Source organism: Lontra canadensis, unplaced genomic scaffold (assembly GCF_010015895.1).
Source record: "Lontra canadensis isolate GAN:19392208 unplaced genomic scaffold, GSC_riverotter_1.0 scaffold25, whole genome shotgun sequence".
Lineage (NCBI taxonomy): Eukaryota > Metazoa > Chordata > Mammalia > Carnivora > Mustelidae > Lontra > Lontra canadensis.
In genome coordinates this window covers 13,712,571-13,729,477 of record NW_022631019.1, presented here as the reverse complement: position 1 = coordinate 13,729,477, position 16,907 = coordinate 13,712,571, and the positions used below count along the sequence as shown (strand labels likewise).

At 46.5% G+C, this 16,907-nt stretch overlaps 1 protein-coding gene across 1 annotated transcript in view; it reads right to left on the bottom strand.

The window, feature by feature from the left end:
• MICOS10 (mitochondrial contact site and cristae organizing system subunit 10) overlaps nt 1–4,651 on the bottom strand; it is a 30,754-nt gene extending 26,103 nt beyond the window's left edge. The window contains exon 1 of the mRNA XM_032863607.1: nt 4,450–4,651. Coding sequence (XP_032719498.1) covers nt 4,450–4,513 — 64 coding nt within the window. The 5' untranslated portion in view covers nt 4,514–4,651. The remainder of the gene's footprint in view (nt 1–4,449) is intronic.
• Nucleotides 4,652–16,907: the final 12,256 nt, after the last annotated feature.

Genomic DNA, 16,907 nt, shown 5'->3' with positions numbered 1-16,907 from the left:
TATTCTAGCGAGGACGGACAATCAAGTAAAGAAAAAAATCACAAATTTCAGATGGTGCCATGAGCTATGAAGAAAAATTAGTGATGTGATGGAGAATAAACAGGACACCTAGGAACTTATTCAATGCTAACAAATTTACTTAAAAAAAAATACATTAAGCTCAAGCTTTATGGAGGAACTAGGCAAGGCATATGAGTGGCAGGAATAAGAACACAGGCCAAAGAGAAGGGTGAAAATGTGAGGGGGAGAAAGGAAAAGAAAGGCACAGGAGCTGAAAGAAACAGATGTGTAAGGAACAATGGCCTATTGTGTCTATTACAGGGAGGCATGTGTTTTGTTTTGTCTGATTCGTGGGCTCAATATATTAGGTCAAGCCATATTAGAAACCACCTATCCTATCACACTCCTATTATACACAAATAGTATCTTAAAACCAAAATTAACGAGGAAAATAAAACTGCTTTTCTTATGACGGCGAAGGGCAGGGAAAAAGTATTTGTGAATCAATGTAGCTCTTCCCACAGGATGAAATCACAGAATTTTCTGTTGAGACATTGCTCCAGCTTCAGAGTAAGAGATCCACGAAGAGCAGTTTTTTCTAAAGAACTACCGTCTAAGTACAAGCTTATATGCTCTTTAACTCAGCTGTACTACATCTAGGCTAAACATGAGCACTGAAAAGTCATTTTTCAGCAAACCAGAGGGAAAAGGACAAAAACCCTTCAGGTTTAAGGCAGCCAAACACAGAGAAGCCCTCACAAAGGGAGCTGTCCATTCACCTTGGATTCCCTTCAGTCTCTTGTCAAGCCAGAGTCTGAAATTACCAATACGTAGCTGAAAGCCCACGTCTTCTACAAAACCTCCCATCTACTTCTGGCGGGCTGCCACTGTGAGTGTCCACCTCCATCCTGAAGAACCAGGCAGCAAGCAGCCAAGGAGGTTTGAAGGGTCTCACAACATCACTGCCGACGGGAAAAGGAACCAATTTGCTCACTACAGAGTGTGCCCATCTCCACTGTCTTCAAGACTCTCAGACTAAAGGCTCCCCGAGTATCCCTTCTGTGCTTCCTTGCTCTTATGCCCTTTCTCTAAGTCCACTACTAAAGGGACGACACCCTCCGAATCTGAACTCAGCTTCTCCCACAAAATTAAAACTCCCTACTCAGCTTCATTCTCAAACAACTCAATCATGTAAGTAGAAAAGTGACCAAAATCATGATCGCTGTTCTCATTGGTCTTCTGCCATCCCCCATGATCAGTTTCTAGTCCTTCCTTTCATGTAAACAAGGTGTTTTATGTCCAAGTTCCCATCAGCGGATCACCCCTTAACCCCATTCTAACCTTAGAGTCTTCTTTGTAAGAAACGGAATGAGGCAAAGTTAACCAGTTGGAGAGAAAGATGAAGAAAATAGCATTTACTGAGTTCCTAGTATGAACTTGGCACTGTTCTAGCCTAGGAGGTGGGAATTTCTATCTCTATTTTATAAATGGGGAACAAAGTTGAATGTTTCTTCAATACATCCATTCCTCTCTGGTCTAACAGAGCAGACTTTCACCATTTCAAATCCACAGCACCACTGGCCTCCTCAACTCCTGACCTGTTCTGTATAAAACACTGCCAGAACAATCATACCAAAATTCCATTTCTATCACACCAATTCCCGGTTGAGGGAAGTGAAATGCCTTCTGCTTCTCTATTTGCCCACAGACTGGCCCAGAATTCAGTAATTATTTGTTGCTTAAAATCATCCCATGATTCCCCACCAGCTTAGAGCTAATGAGCCCAAGAAGCAGAAAGTAAGAGGTGTTTAGGGCAGCTGTGTTGAATCCGCACCACGCATGTGAAAAAGCCAAAAGCAACTCAGGAGCCGTTAAGATAAAGTGGAATTTCTCTAAGACATTTCACAATTCTGACTCCACCCAAACCCGCCTTCTTCACCGAGCGGGGCTACTGGATTTAGAATGCCTGGGTTCTAACCCCCACTCCTCCATGGCTAGCTTCTTAACCTCTCCATGCTTCAATCTCCTGCTCTACAAGAGTTCAACTGGGCTGGGCCTCTGTTCCAGTTTTCCCACGCTCCCTGACTATCCAAGTCCAGGTCATTCTCCAAAGGTCGGATAAAGGCCCATTTTCCTTGCAAACTCTCACTGGATGACCTCAGCCCATCACCACACTGACTGGGTTCATAACAGCTCTACAACAGGAGGAGCCTGAAGCGCTCATTTCAAGTCTTATCGGTAATCATGTATCATTGCGTCTCACCAAATTATTTCCCCTGTGTACACCCTTCCCCCACCAATGTCCCACTCACAAATGACAGCCATGCCACTCACTCCCTCAGGTGATCCTCAGTGACACAATATTAATATCAACAATTATTATGACCACATTTGCTGCCTCCGTAAGGGCCAGGCACTGCGCTCAGTTTCCTGTGTATTTTACTATCCTTCAATCTTCCTAATTCTTTTAGTTGATCTTTTTAACCCCATTTCACAGTGGCAGAAGAGAGCCACCCAAAGCCACAAAGCTAGTGGGGATGGGGACCAGGGTGAAGAGCCAGAGGGATGACGTCAAACTGAGCGGTCTGCCTCCCACTGGTGTACCTACTGCCATCGTGTTGCTTAGTACTTAGTGTGGTCATTTAAGAGCCACATGTTAAATCTCTCCAAAAACTGTATTTCTTGGCTCGCTTACAGAATAACCCATTCTTTTTTTTTTTTTAAAGATTTTATTTATTTGACAGACAGAGATCACAAGTTGGCAGAGAGGCAGGCAGAGACAGAGGAGGAAGCAGGCTCCCCGCTGAGCAGAGAGCCCAATGCGGGGCTCCATCCCAGGACCCTGAGATCATGACCTGAGCTGAAGGCAGAGGCTTTAACCCACTGAGCCACCCAGGCGCCCCCAGAATAATCCATTCTTTTTTTTTTTTTTTTTTTAAGATTTTATTTTATTTATTTGGCAGAGAGAGATCACAAGTAGGCAGAGAGGCAGGCAGAGAGAGAGGAGGAAGCAGGCTCTCCGCGGAGCAGAGAGCCCGATGCGGGGCTCGATCCCAGGACCCTGGGATCATGACCTGAGCCAAAGGCAGAGGCTTTAACCCACTGAGCCACCCAGGCGCCCCAGAATAACCCATTCTTAATAAGTGATTCATACCCAAGTCTTTACTTAAACAAACTTGTAATCCTAACAACTCCGTGAGATAATGATTGCTGTTGTCGATCTACAAATGAGGAAACAGAGGGACGGAGGGGCTCAACAACTTGCCCCCAATCACACAGCTGGTTAAGTGAACTCAAGGGTGAAGCGACAGCTGTCATCAAGTACGTACTCCTCTTACTAACTCCTTCTCGACAATTTTTATTAAGCACAAGCAAACCCAGAAAGGGTCTGCGGATACGGCAGTGACTACACCAGAACTCATCTCTGCTCTCACCGCGCTTACCATCTTCGTTCTTTTCCAACACCGTCCTTCAATGGACACAATCCTAAATCCCCTTAAATACTCTAGTTTTCCATTAAAAAAAAACATCAAATCTGGTTAAGAATTGGTATCAAAAAGCATGGGACTCGAAAACAGAAAACCTGAGTTACACTTCCAACTTTGCCATTTCTGAGCAACTTTGTCACTTCTTGGACCCTGGACAAATCCGTTCACGGACTCTCGATTTCACGACCTGTATGAGATAAATGTACTGAGTTGCACACCTACCACAGTGTCTGGCACTTAGTACACGCTCCATAAGCGAACTCCCATCTTTTCCCTCCCCTCCATCTAGTGACTTCATAATCCGCGTCGTCACTGAGCACGTGTGAAAAGGCTCCGCGGAGTTACACCCGGGACCAAAAAGTGTCCAGTCCCTTACTTCCCAAGGCAATTCTCCCTCCAGATCACTAGGTCTCCAATTTCAGGCCGCAGACTACTCAGCTGCCAATAAACCGGGTTACGACTCCGGTATGACAGCGACGCTCGTTAGGGCCTGGCAGTGTCTATAAAACGCTCCCCATGACCTTCTTTAGAAGGCCCTTGTTTCAGCTGGCGAGCACTGTGACCCCTGACCGGGCTCCACGCCCCGTGCTGGAAATGTGGCACCGGGGAGGAGAACGTCCAGCCTCTGGCACGAGGTTGCGCCCTGCAGACCGCTTTCGCCTCGAGGAGCTCTGCACCTCTCCGGCCACCTGCCAGCCCGAATGCCCCCCACCCCTCGCCCCCGGAGCTGCGACTCCTCCCCTCCCGCCTCCCGCGGGGGCCCAGGCTCCTCCGGCCGCGTCCCTCCGCTGCCCGAGTGGCCTCCCGCCCGGCTCGGTCAGCTCGCCCCGGCCCGAGGGGTTGGATCAGACCGGTCGGCCTGACCTCCCCCGGAGCTTCCCTTCCGCCGGCCTGGTCAGCGGGGCCTGAAGCCGGCCGCTCGGCTCCCGGCGGAGCCTGCCAGGGACGAGACGCCCCTTACCTATCTTCACCACCGCGTCCGCCATGCACCGGTCCCACTTCCTGCCGAGCTCTGAATCCGACATGTTCCCCACCCGCAGCTCCCGCTTTCCTTAAGGTCGGACCCCGCGCTCCAACTGCAGGCAAGTCTCGCGAGAGCCGGCCGCGGGTCCCAGGCCCGGACGGCCGGCGCCGGCCTGACAGATATCGCGAGATGATCTGAATGCTTCCGCCCTTTCCGGTTTGTGGGTTTCCCCCCCCCCTTCAGTTGGTTGCCAGGGTGACTGACGGGTTGCCTGGAGGCCCGAGGTGACCCTGACCTTGGAGCCGCGCCTACCTGAAGGCTGCGAGGCCGACAGGCTTCCCCGGCGGCATCCAGAGCTCTGTCGGGAAGGCCCTTCCTCCGCACCAGCTCCCGGCGTTGGCCCTGGAAAGTCCCAGGGAAAGTGAGGGCACAGCGTTGATTTATTCATTCATTTTACTCACTGGACTGTTTCTACTCCCTCATTGACTCGTTTATTGCAGTGGGACTCCCGCCTGCGCCACGACCTGGGAAACTGCTCTGACAAAGGTCACCTAGGCCAGAGAAAAGGGGATGCTTTGGAACCTCTACCCGGCGCTGGGCACAACTGTGCCCTCCTTCCTGGTCCTCCTTGTCTCCGCCTTCTCTTTATTCATCCGACCTCCAGGACACAGACTTTCCTAGTTCTGCTCCCGACTCTAATCTTTAGGTGTCCTTCCCGGGTTGCTTTTTCACCGCCAGCTGCTTAAAGGGTGTGGGTTCCAAGGAGTCCACCCATCCCCTTTTCCCTCTGCATACTCTCCCTGAGTGATGGCAACCACTTTCAAATTCTATCTCCAGCTCAAACGTCTAGCTCAAGCCTCGTGTTCATAATCCAACCTCCTTGCTGGTGGCGTTGATTTAAGCCCTCCTTCCCCGTTTGCCTCCCCCATGGTACCAACAAACACAAATTTGACCATATTAATCCTGATTAGAAGCTGTCAGCGAGGGGCGCCTGGGTGGCTCAGTGGGTTAAAGCCTCTGCCTTCGGCTTAGGTCATGGTCTCAGCGTTCTGGGATCCAGTCTCACATCGGGCTCTCTGCTGGGTGGGGAGCCTGCTTCCTCCAATCTCTCTGCCTGCCTCTCTGCCTACTTGTGATCTCTCTCTGTCAAATAAATAACATCTTAAAAAAAAAAAAAAGTCAATGACATTCCATATATATCCAAGACTCAGAGTTCATTCTTAGAAGCCTACACTAATAGATCTTAGAGCCCCCTCTTCATCCACTAATAGAGCATAGAGATCCCTCTAACTTCTCATTGTCCAAGTAGCTTGGGGACCCCATAGAATTCTCCACATTCTATTAGAACATCTCTTTACAGATGATTGTATCTGCCAATAAAACTAGAAGCTCATTCCCCTTCGTCCACACACTCCCTGTTCAGAGTGCAATGCCTTGGACAGTAGGATGGATCTTCTATGAAGTGCTTGTTGAACTGAACTGAATTCATTGACCCATTAATTTATTCATTTATTTTCGGCAACTTTAAACAGTAGAACTGCTGGACCAGTTCTTGCCATGACAGAGCCCCTTCCTTTAGGAAGGCTTCCTTCCATGACCACCCTTCTTCTAGCTCTCATCTGAGTTACATTATCAGATTATATTCTAATTCTTTGTGTATCTCTTGGATGTGACTGGGAGCTCTGTGAGAATGAGGTCCGTGCCATTTTTGTATCCTGAATGATGAGCAGAGAGCCTGGTATATATTAGATTCTCAATAAATGCTTTTTTGAATGGATGTAAGAATGGGTGAATGAATAAATAATGATTGATTGGATGAATTAGAGAGAAAAATTCTCTCAGAGCACCTGACTGGCTCTGTCAGTAAAGCCTGAGCCTCTTGATCTCCGGGTCATGAGTTCAAGACCCATGTTGGGTGTGGAGCCAACTTTAAAAAACAAAAAACAATGTTCTAGGGGTGTTGTATAGTATAGCATTTGTGTTGAAAGAGGAAAAAAACTAACTTCACTAAATACCTATGATGTGTCACCAATAGCACCAGGCACCTCATATAATTCCATTTATACTCACAGCAGATTAAAATTAGTATCTTCACTTTCACAAATTTGGAAACTGAGTCTCAAAGAAGTTGTATGGAAGATGCACAAGGCTCTGCATTGTGTAGAATTAGAAACTGACAGAGGCATTTTTATTGGATTCGAGAGAGTTGTAAACTTTTGTAGAAGGCAGAGAGCAACTTACAAAAGCAATCAGAGGCAGATGGTATAGAATGAATTCTGGAGTCAGACTGTCTGGGTTTAGATCCCAGCTTTGTCATTTCCTAGGCTTGTATCTATTTTTCTCTCTTTCTGTTCCTTTCCCAATACAATGTTTTGTTCACTGCTGTATCCCCACTGCTACAACATTATGTGACACATAATGTTTGCTTGATAAATACGTGTTGGTTGAATAAAAGAAACGAAAACTCTATGGAGTTTTCATGGCTCTTGGAGAACAAAGACCCATGCAAGTGTGGAGCATAGACATTAAAAAACAGCAATACTTTCATTGTAAACTTAGTAAACATTTGAAATGTTTAGAAATAGATTTCCCAGTGCTGGAGAAGGGATTTACAAACATGGAATGGGGAACCCTGGCAAGAACTCTTTGCTTTTGGATTGGAATTGAATGTATTGGTATGAACTCATGGTATTTAATATAATGGAGGTAAATACAAATATATACGTGCATATTTCCTGATCCTGTGTGGGAAAAGGTCTAAAACAATGACACCAGGCACCTGGGGGCTCAGTTGGTTAAGTGTCCAACTCTTGATCTCAGCCCAGGTCTTGATCTCAGGGTTGTGAGCTCAAGCCCAATGTTGATTGGGCTCCACACTGGGCATGGAACCCACTTAAAAATGAAAGAAAGAGGGGCGCCTGGGTGGTTCAGTGGGTTAAGGCCTCTGCCTTTGGCTCGGGTCATGATCCCAGGGTCCTGGGATCAAGACCCGCATCGGGCTCTCTGCTCAGCAGGGAGCCTGCTTCCCTTCCTTTCTCTCTGTCTGCCTTTCTGCCTACTTGTGATCTCTGTCAAATAAATAAATAAAATCTTTTTAAAAAATGAAAGAAAGAAAAAGGAAGGAAGGAAAGAAAGAAAGAGAGAGAAAGAAAGGAAGGAAGGAATGGAGAAAGAGAAGAAAAGAAAACAAAACAAGACAGAACAAAAGAAGAAAGAAAAGCAGTGACCCATCAGTAGCAATAAGCAAGCCTGGCTCTTGGCTTCTAAATATGAGGACTCCTTAGGAACATGACAGAGACTCCAGGGCTGAAGCAGGGAAAATACAAGATGAATGTCTTCTTGTGTCACAAACACAGAGTAAGGAAGTCTTCAAAGGTTAACAACGTCATGTCAAAATGTTTGCAATGCTCCAAACTGCCTGAAGTAGCGCTTGGTTCCTAATTGGATCTCTTTGTGTAAGTCACTGTTACTATGGCTGGGACTTCTCCCAACTGTATGGAACAAGTTTCACAAAGATGAAGTTTGCACTTCAAGTGGGTAAAGACAGAGTCCTGTAATAAAGCAATTTCACAGCAAGCGAGCTGGCATCTTTTCACACTGAACAGAAGAAAAATGAAAGAGTGAAAACTGTCACTTAAGGAGTCAAGATGTAACCCTCAACTGGTTACTCAGTTAAACATAAGCTCTTTGTTTAGTTTACTAGGCTGTAAATCCAGCTTCATTAACAACGCAGATTAGAATATTTTATAGCATAGCACCTGCACAAATAAAGGTGTTTTAGATTCCAGGAAGTTTGGGGGGTTTTTTTCTTCCATTTCCCTTCAATTAAAAGTGAATTCCTTTCTTAAAAGAAGATATACATTTTTTTTGCTTCATATCTCCTTTCCCCCAGAGGGTCTTAGATGGTTTTACCTCTTGAGCTGTGTATCCAGAGTTGAACAGCTACTAAGTAGCTCCTTTGTCTGGTTCTAAAGCCCATGTGCTCGTCTCCCATATTTTACATGTGTATGTGTTAACAAGAGTATAGAAAAGTGCTAAAAGTCTAAATAATAAATAAGTAACAAATAAATTGGTGTAAAATGAAAATAGCTAGCATCTCGGAAGCCCAAGCCTGGGTGAGTCCTGTGCCCAATCACATCCTTTCCTTCCCTGCAAGTATAACCACTATCCTGACTTTCATGTGACTCATTTCCTTGCTTTTCTTTAAGCGTTGTTGCCTGAGCACATATCCTTAAATAATATGGTTTAATTTTGCTGCTTTCGAACTTTATATAAATGGAATCATACAGTCTCTATTTATGGTATTTGGATTCTTTTGTTCATTATTATGCTTTACGATTCACCTGGGTTGGGTGTATAATTTGTCCTGGTTTCATTCCTATACAGTACTCCATTATATTCTACCCATAATGTGTTTACTTATTCTACTGTCCATGGATATTTGAGTTGTTTCCACTTGGGGCTTATTACCCACAAGGCTTCTCATTCTTATACATGCATTCTGATGCACACTGGCATACATTTGTATAGCATCTGTAACTAAGGAGGACAATAGGAATGCTCATCTTCAGCTTTACTAGATACTGACAACTTTATCCTAAAGTGATTGTACCAGTTTACATCCTCACCAGCAGTGTACGACCATGCCTGTTATTCCCCATCCTCCCCAACAGTTTGTTTTTATTTTTATTTTTTTAAATACTTTATTTATTTGACAGACAGTGATCACAAGTAGGCAGAGAGGCAGGCAGAGAGAGAGGAAGGGAAGCAGGCTCCCCACTGAGCAGAGAGCCTGATTCGGGGCTCGATCCCAGGACCCTGAGATCATGACCTGAGCTGAAGGCAGAGGCTTTAACCCACTGAGCCACCCAGGTGCGTCCCCAACAGTCGATTTTTAATTACACTTTAAAATTGTTGCCAATCTGATCGATGTGTCATGGCATCTCATTAAGATAACCCTCACTTCTCAAGTGTTGATACTACTCGATCGTATGTTCTGAATCCATAATATGGCAGGAGTAGGAGATTCGAGTGGAATGAATGTATCCCTGAAAAAGAAGATGATGAAGACACTGCAAAATTAATGCTTTACAAAAAAGCAGGTATACTGGGTTGAATAGTGCCCCTTCAATTCACATCCTCCCTGGAACCTCAGAATGTGAATTTTCTTGGAAATAGGGTCATGGCAGATGGTATTAGTTAAGATTAAATCATACTGGAATAAGGGGAACCCTAAATCCAAAGTGACTGGTGTCCTTATAAGAGGAGAAAAAATACAGAGGCAGGCAGATGCAGGGGGAGATAGCTGGGGGATGATGATGGCAGAGATTAGAGATACGTGGCAATAAGCCAAGGGAAGCCAAGGTCTCCCGGCGATCACCAGAAACTAGGAGAGAGGCGTGAAACATATTCTCCCTCTGAGCCTCCATGAAGAAACGGACCCTGCAGACACCTTGGTTTTGGTTGTCTAGCCTCCAGCACTGAGAATAACATGCTGTTACTTTAAGCCACCCAGGCTGCACAGTACTGTGGACATAATGCAGGCAATGCCTCCCACTGTTACTAATGCCAGCGTATTAAACTCTCCACGTCCCCCTTTGGGTGTACCCTGTGTTTCCTGCTGGGACCCTGGCTGCTAAACCCATGGCAGATCCCTGCTCTGCCCCTGTTCTCTATCTGCCCACCACTCTCTTTGTTTCCTTCCTAGTGCATATCAAAAACTGCAATCACATTCTCTGTGTATTTACTCCTCTCCTGTCCTCCCCACTCCCTCCCCTGTCCTGTTTCTCCCACCAGAGCTCAAGTTTCATGGAAGCAGGGACTTCATATGTCTCATTGTCATTACACCCCTAGTGCTTTGCACAGTGTCTGATAACACTGAAGGCATTTAATATTTCTTAGAAGAATGAATGAGAAGCAGGAATGAGGTTGGTTTTTGTTTTTTTGGAGGCTGGAGGCCAGGGAGGGACACAGCTTAAAAGTAACAACCAGAGCAGACTTGAGTGTAGCTCTGTGGTCAGTATGTGTTGAATTGACCTCAGAGAGAGTTTGAGTCTATGGGAATGCTTGGAAAGACACACTGGTAGGTGCATTTACCTGCATTTGAAGCTACATTGAAGGGGCACGGAAACAGATCTGTGAGAGAGCGTGAGTTTGAGACAAATGCACTGTAATCATTATAATTGAGTGTTGATATTTCAAAGCCCAGCCAAAGCCATTATTTGTCCATAGGACAGCTCCCTGGGCCAACTGAATGTCATGTCAGCTTTGATTTTTTTGCCTGGATTGTATGAACTTGGCCATAATGAGATTACCGGCTATCACTTGCCTGTTCTGTTTTGTTAACAAAAAAATTTAGGGAGCTCTTGGGGCACCTGGGTGGCGCAGTGGGTTAAGCCTCTGCCTTCAGCTCAGGTCATGATCTCAGGGTCCTGGGATCGAGCCCTGCATCAGGCTCTCTTTTCAGCAGGGAGCCTGCTTCCCCCTCCCCGTCTCTGCCTGCCTCTCTGCCTACTTGTGATCTCTCTCTGTGTGTCAAATAAATAAATAAAAATCTTTTAAAAAAATTGGGGGTGATTCTTATCATGCAACTCGTTTGGTAGGGAAAATATTTCTAAGTATGGGATCCAAAGATGGGAAAAGGCATTCTTGGCAGAAAATGGGCTGGGTAAGCTCTTTTTTATTTTTCTCCTGTCTCACAGCCAAATAGGTGGGTGTCTTAGCCCACTGGCACTTAGGGCTTTCTGGTTTGCAAGTTACACCTTTATGGGAATAAGTTAGTGTAGCTGCTGGGGAAAACAGTATGGAAGTTCCTCACAAAATTGGACGCCTGGGTGGCTCAGTTGGTTGGGCAACTGCCTTCAGCTCAGTTGGTTGGGCGACTGCCTTCAGCTCAGGTCATGATCCCAGGATGTGTCCCGCATTGGGCTCCCAGCTCCATGGGGACTTTGCTTCTCCCTCTGACCTTCTCCCCTCTCATGCTCTCTCTCACGCTCTCTATCTGCCCTCAAATAAATAAATAAAATATTTTTTAAAAATTAAAGATGGAATTACCATATGATCCAGTAATTTTACTACTGGATCTTTACCCAGAGATCATGAAAACACTAATTGGAAAAGATACATACACCGTTATGTTTATTGCAGCATCAGTTACAATAGCTAAGACATGGCACCAGCCCAAGTGTCCCACCCATAGATGAACGAATAAAGAAGACGCGATGTCTATATACTATGGAATATTACTCAGCTATAAAAAAGAATGCGATCTTGTCATTTGCAACAACGTAGATGGAATTAGTGGGTGTTCCACTAAGTGAAATAAGTTGGAGAAAGACAAACACCATATGATTTCATTTATGTGCGGAACCGAGAAAAACCAAAACAAATGAACAAATGAACGAAAAAGCAGAAACAGATCCAAAAACACAGAGAACAAATGGGTGGTTGCCAGAAGGGGCGATGGGCAATTGGGTAAAGCAGGGTAGGAGATGCAGATTTCCAGTTATGCAATGAGTAAATGCCCGGGATAAAAACAAAACAAAAGAAAACAACAACAACAACAAAAACACACAGCATAGAGAATGCAGTCAGTGCTATTATAATGGCCTTGTGTGGTGACAGATGGCAGGTACCCTTACCGGAACCATAGAGCATGAGGTGTAGACTTGTCAAATCACTATGTTGTACACCCGAAACTAATGTAACATTGTGTGTCAACTACACTTTGATTTAATAGAAATCTAAATAAATAAATAAATACATAAATAAGAAAAAGTAAAGTTATACCTTTATGTGGAAGGTTGGTGGATGGGTTTCAGAGGATCTTTCCACAAATCCTCACAACTTTATGTAGGAGGGCCTATCCTGGAGTCCATAGCTTGCCTCCTATTGTCAAAGGGACCCCTGATCCAAAGAAGGTTAACCATTGGCCCTGATCCCGATACAGGCCTTGGGGAGGAGCGCAGTCCCTCCAGCAGAGGGCAGTGGCGCCCACGGTCGCTGACCTCTTCGACCTCACAACATGGGTATCCAGAGAGCCCAGTGATGGAGTCAGGGAGGCCTGACCCGAGAGCACCAGAAGAGAACACCAAGATTCCCCTGTTCTTCCTGTTGGGTTGGTTTTGAAATCCCATTTCCAATCCCCCAGTGGCCACCTCATGGGATGTGTAAGCTCTCCAACACTGGCTCTGGGAAGACTACTTTCTCCTATCAACTTCCTGAAAGGGCCTGGAAAATTCCTCCTAGGAACATATATCTTTCTCAGCTTTGTTGCTCCTTTCCCAATGCTGGTTTCTCTTGCTTCCTCTGTGGATATGTTCAGACCACCAGAGCAAACTCTGACTCAGAGATCCCGGCGTTAAGGCAATCTTCAATGGAAACTCAAGTGAACTGACTTGGATTCCCCCTGGAGGCCTTTGTCTATAGAATAAACATCTCTCTACCTTACTTAGCATTCAAAGCCTTTTGAAAAGGTTCCACTCCACCTTCAACTCTTCCTTTTCATGGGACTTTCTCCCACGCCTAAGGTCTCCTTGTTAGCCAAACTATCCTTGCAATTGCTTTGGGCTTTCCAACAACTTCCTGAAGGGATCATTTCTTCCCTCCTGTTTTCCTGTCTTTCCCATCCTTCCGCTCCATCCTCCGTGGAGCAGTCTCCAGCTGAGAAGCAGTGGAACACAAGGTTAAGGACTCTGAAGGAACAAGGAAGCAAGCCACACAGATATTGGGGAGAGAGTCCTGTAGGCACAGAGAAGGTCAAGTACAAAGGCCCTGCGGTAGGACTCTGCTTGAGCGTACAAAGGTACTGTGTGGCTGGAACAGAGTGTGCAAACAGGAGGGGTGGTAGAAGCAGATGGTACAGAACTTTGCGGGCTATCACAAAGCCTGGTTTTACTCTGAGTGAGATGGAAAGACATTAGAGGCCTGAGGGGAGGAATGACCATCTCACTTGTGTTTGGAAAGCACGGCTCTGAGGGTTATGCTGAGAACAGAATGTGGAGGCAAGGGCGAAGCCAAGAGCCGACATCTAAGAATGATGGGAAACGAGGCAGTGAGAAGAGGTCTGCTGCCAGATATATTTTGAAGGTAGAGCTGATAGGATTTGTTGATGGATGGGATGTAGGTTTGAGGGGAAAAAAAGAGTTTTAAGTTTTAAGATTTGGGGTATGAGCAAACAGAGAGGTAGGAGTTGAAGCTGAGACAGAAGAAAACAGGAGATGAATGCCTGGGTGGCTCAGTCTGTTAAACGTCTGCCTTCCGCTCGGGTCAGGATCCCAGGGTTGGGAGATAGAGTCCCACATTTGACTCCCTCCGGGCTCAGCAGGGAGCCTGCTTCTCCCTCTAACTCTCTACTCCTCCCCCCTGCTTGTGCTTTTGTGTTTTCTCTCTCTCTCTCCCTGACAAATAAATCTTAAAAAAAAAAAAAAGAAAGAAAGAAAGAAAATAGGAGAAAGGAGTTTGTGTGCGGCAACAGAGGAAGGAATTCAGTTCTGGCTAGCTTAAGCTTGGGGCTCCTCCCTAGGAGACCCACTTATGTGCTGCCCCATATTTCCCCAACCCCATCCTCCCACCCGCTTTTGACCGTGCCCTCAAAGAAGGACCTGGCCACCACAGCAAATGGCCTCCTGCTAAGCCCGGCTGCCTCAGTCTTTCCTGGCTCTCTCCTGCCTGCTGCACCAGGACCTGCACCAGCTCTCCACACACACGACCCCGCATGTCCCAACACTGAGGCTCTGGCCCCTCCAAACACATCTGAGCCCAGATTAAGCTCTAAACCAGAGCTGGGAGTGCTGGCATCCTAAGGAGTCCAAAAAGGCTAGGGACCACAACCCTGAACTTCAGGGCTCAACTCTGATCATTGAGAGACAAGAGATAAGAAGGAGCCAACAGATGAATTCTACTTCCTTCTGCAGGCCAGAAACAAACCTCCGCCTTTCAGAGAGGCAGCATGGAGGTGCTGTGGTCCCTCCCGACACCAATCCTCCATCCCCAGCCTCTCTCTGGAGATGTGCCCATGCCACGGAGCTGCTCAATGGGTTTTCTTGTGAACACAGGGCTAGCTAGATAACGCACCCACTGGTGTCTGCTTTACCTCCTTCCCTGCCTCATTTCCTCCCCCCACCTCTGCCCTGGACTGGCAGTCCTCTAAGATAGCATGCCCAAGTATGAGCTTGGCCTCAGGCTCTGATGTCTAAGGCACCCAGGCTAAGTCCACATTCAAGTGGACACACAGAGTAAGCAGGGGAGGGGTCAGTGCTGGAGATAAAAATGGGGCGTTTGGGGCATCTGCCTTCACCTCAGGTCATCATCCCAGGGTCCTGGGATCGAGCCCCGTGTCGGGCTCCCTGCTCCGTGAGCCTGCTTCTCTCCCTTTTCTTCTGGCTGGTGCTCCCCCTGTCAAGTAAATCAAATCTTTTCTATAAAACGGGGAGTTCAATGCGTAGACGTGCTTCTCTAAGACCACCTAAAGGATGAGTGTGGACAGAGCAAAAAGGAAGAGCAAAGCGCTGAGACTATGATGCTCTCGGGCTGGGGAGCAGAGGGTGAATGAGCCCGGCAGAATCCAAAGGAACGATGGCCGGGTGGGCGGGGGATGGGAGGAAACCCAACCCGAACAGTGTCCTGGAAGCCAGACCATGAAAAACTGTTTCAAGAAAGAGAATATGATCCACTTGGTTGAAGGGAGGTGAAGACCCGGCCGTTGGATTTCTCACCGTGGTGGTTCTTTTGGTTACAATTGACAAGGACAGTTTCCTTGAAGGGGTCGGAGGGTAGACTGAAGACTGTGGGTTTGAGAAAGACCGGGAGGCGCCGGGTGGGAGACGTCAGGTGAACACGGTCTTTTCAAGGAGTGTTTCTCATAAGAGGAACAAAGAGAAGAGGCAATCCCTTGAGAAGCAGTGGAGTCCACAGGAGGTTTCTAGGGTTGGAGAAATTACTCGTGTGTGCAGGCAGATGGGAATGATTCCGGGAAGAGGCTTAAACTGCTGGAGTAAGGGAGAGGAGACTGCAGCCGGCACGGTCCCCCGCAGAACCCTGAGGTTTTAGATTCCACGGGGCTGCAAGTAGGAGGTTGACTTCTGACGAAAGAGGGAGAATGCGAGACATCTGGAATTTCCTCTCCACGGATGCCTGGGTCTCTAGGGCCCAACTTTTAAAGTCGAACATTTACTTTTTGATGTGGTTAGAATCCCTGAGCCCGCGATCTGTTCCCGAGAGAATTTAATTCAATGGGAATCTGGTGTGCATCTGTGACTAATTAATGCTGATCAAAAACAATTAAATATTAAATGTCAGCACTGTTACCTGGTTCCTTACTCATAATGGCAAAGGGCTGCGTGTAATTATCAGGTCCTGACCGCCATAGGGACCAAGTTCACGTTAAAATAATAAAAGACGAAGACCGAGATGATTTGGTGAGTTTTTCGAAATATTTGAAGCGATGAAATGCTGAGTATCAAGGCAAGGGTGTTGTTCAGACGTCTCTTCCTCAGCATATGGGTTTGGAAGGGCCATCCCTCTAAGAGAAATAATGGCAGCTTCAGTTCGAGGCATAGGAAACATTTCTAATGATTCCCCTTGCAATAAAATATGCCTTTGTCTGGGGATGACTATCATATGATATATACAAAATGATGTAATTCATTCAACAAATGTTGAATGAAGATTAGTTGAATGCTTGATTAATCCTATGCTAAGCCTTGAGGATAAAGAAATGCACAAGACACCCTCTGTCTACAGAGTCTAATCTGGTTTCTGTGAGAAGTCTCCGATGTCTACATGGGGTGCTCGGCCCTTGGTCTTTCCACATTCCTGATCCCCATGCATTGGACAGGGGCTGCTGTTTTCTCCTGGTTTAATGTGAAAACAATACTTCAGTTTTCATATCCTGCACTGTTTATTTTGGGGTGTTTTTAATGATGGGGGACAAAAAAGCCCTGATTCTGCCATCTTGAAACTGGCAGGCCATCAATGACCCCCGTGGTCCTGCGGAGGGGTGGGGCGTCTCCAGCAGATCTGATCGATGGGCTGCTTCTTACCCGTGGGAGCAGTGTGGGTGATCAAAACACGAAGATCAAGCAATGGCTTGGATCGGTGTGGTCGTTGAGAGCCAGGAGCAAGAGTCAAGCCCAGAGGACTGTCCAGCACAGATATGGGTGGAGGATAGGAACCTCATGGTAGAAGCCAAAACAAAGAGAGTTGAAGACTAAGAAACTTATGAACGAGGCATTGCAGGGTGGAAAAACAAGGAGGTGGTCTGGAGGGATTCCAGAGACAAACTGGGGATGCTTGTGTTGACTCTACGTCTCATCCCTGAGCCAGCTTGAACATGCTACCCACGTCACTGGACAGGATCATGGTGCATGGATGGTTTGACATGATCTCCTCCGCTGCCCATCTGAAAAGTTAAGAGTGAGCTTACTTCCCGAGAGTCTGAGGTCTGAGCTGTCGTA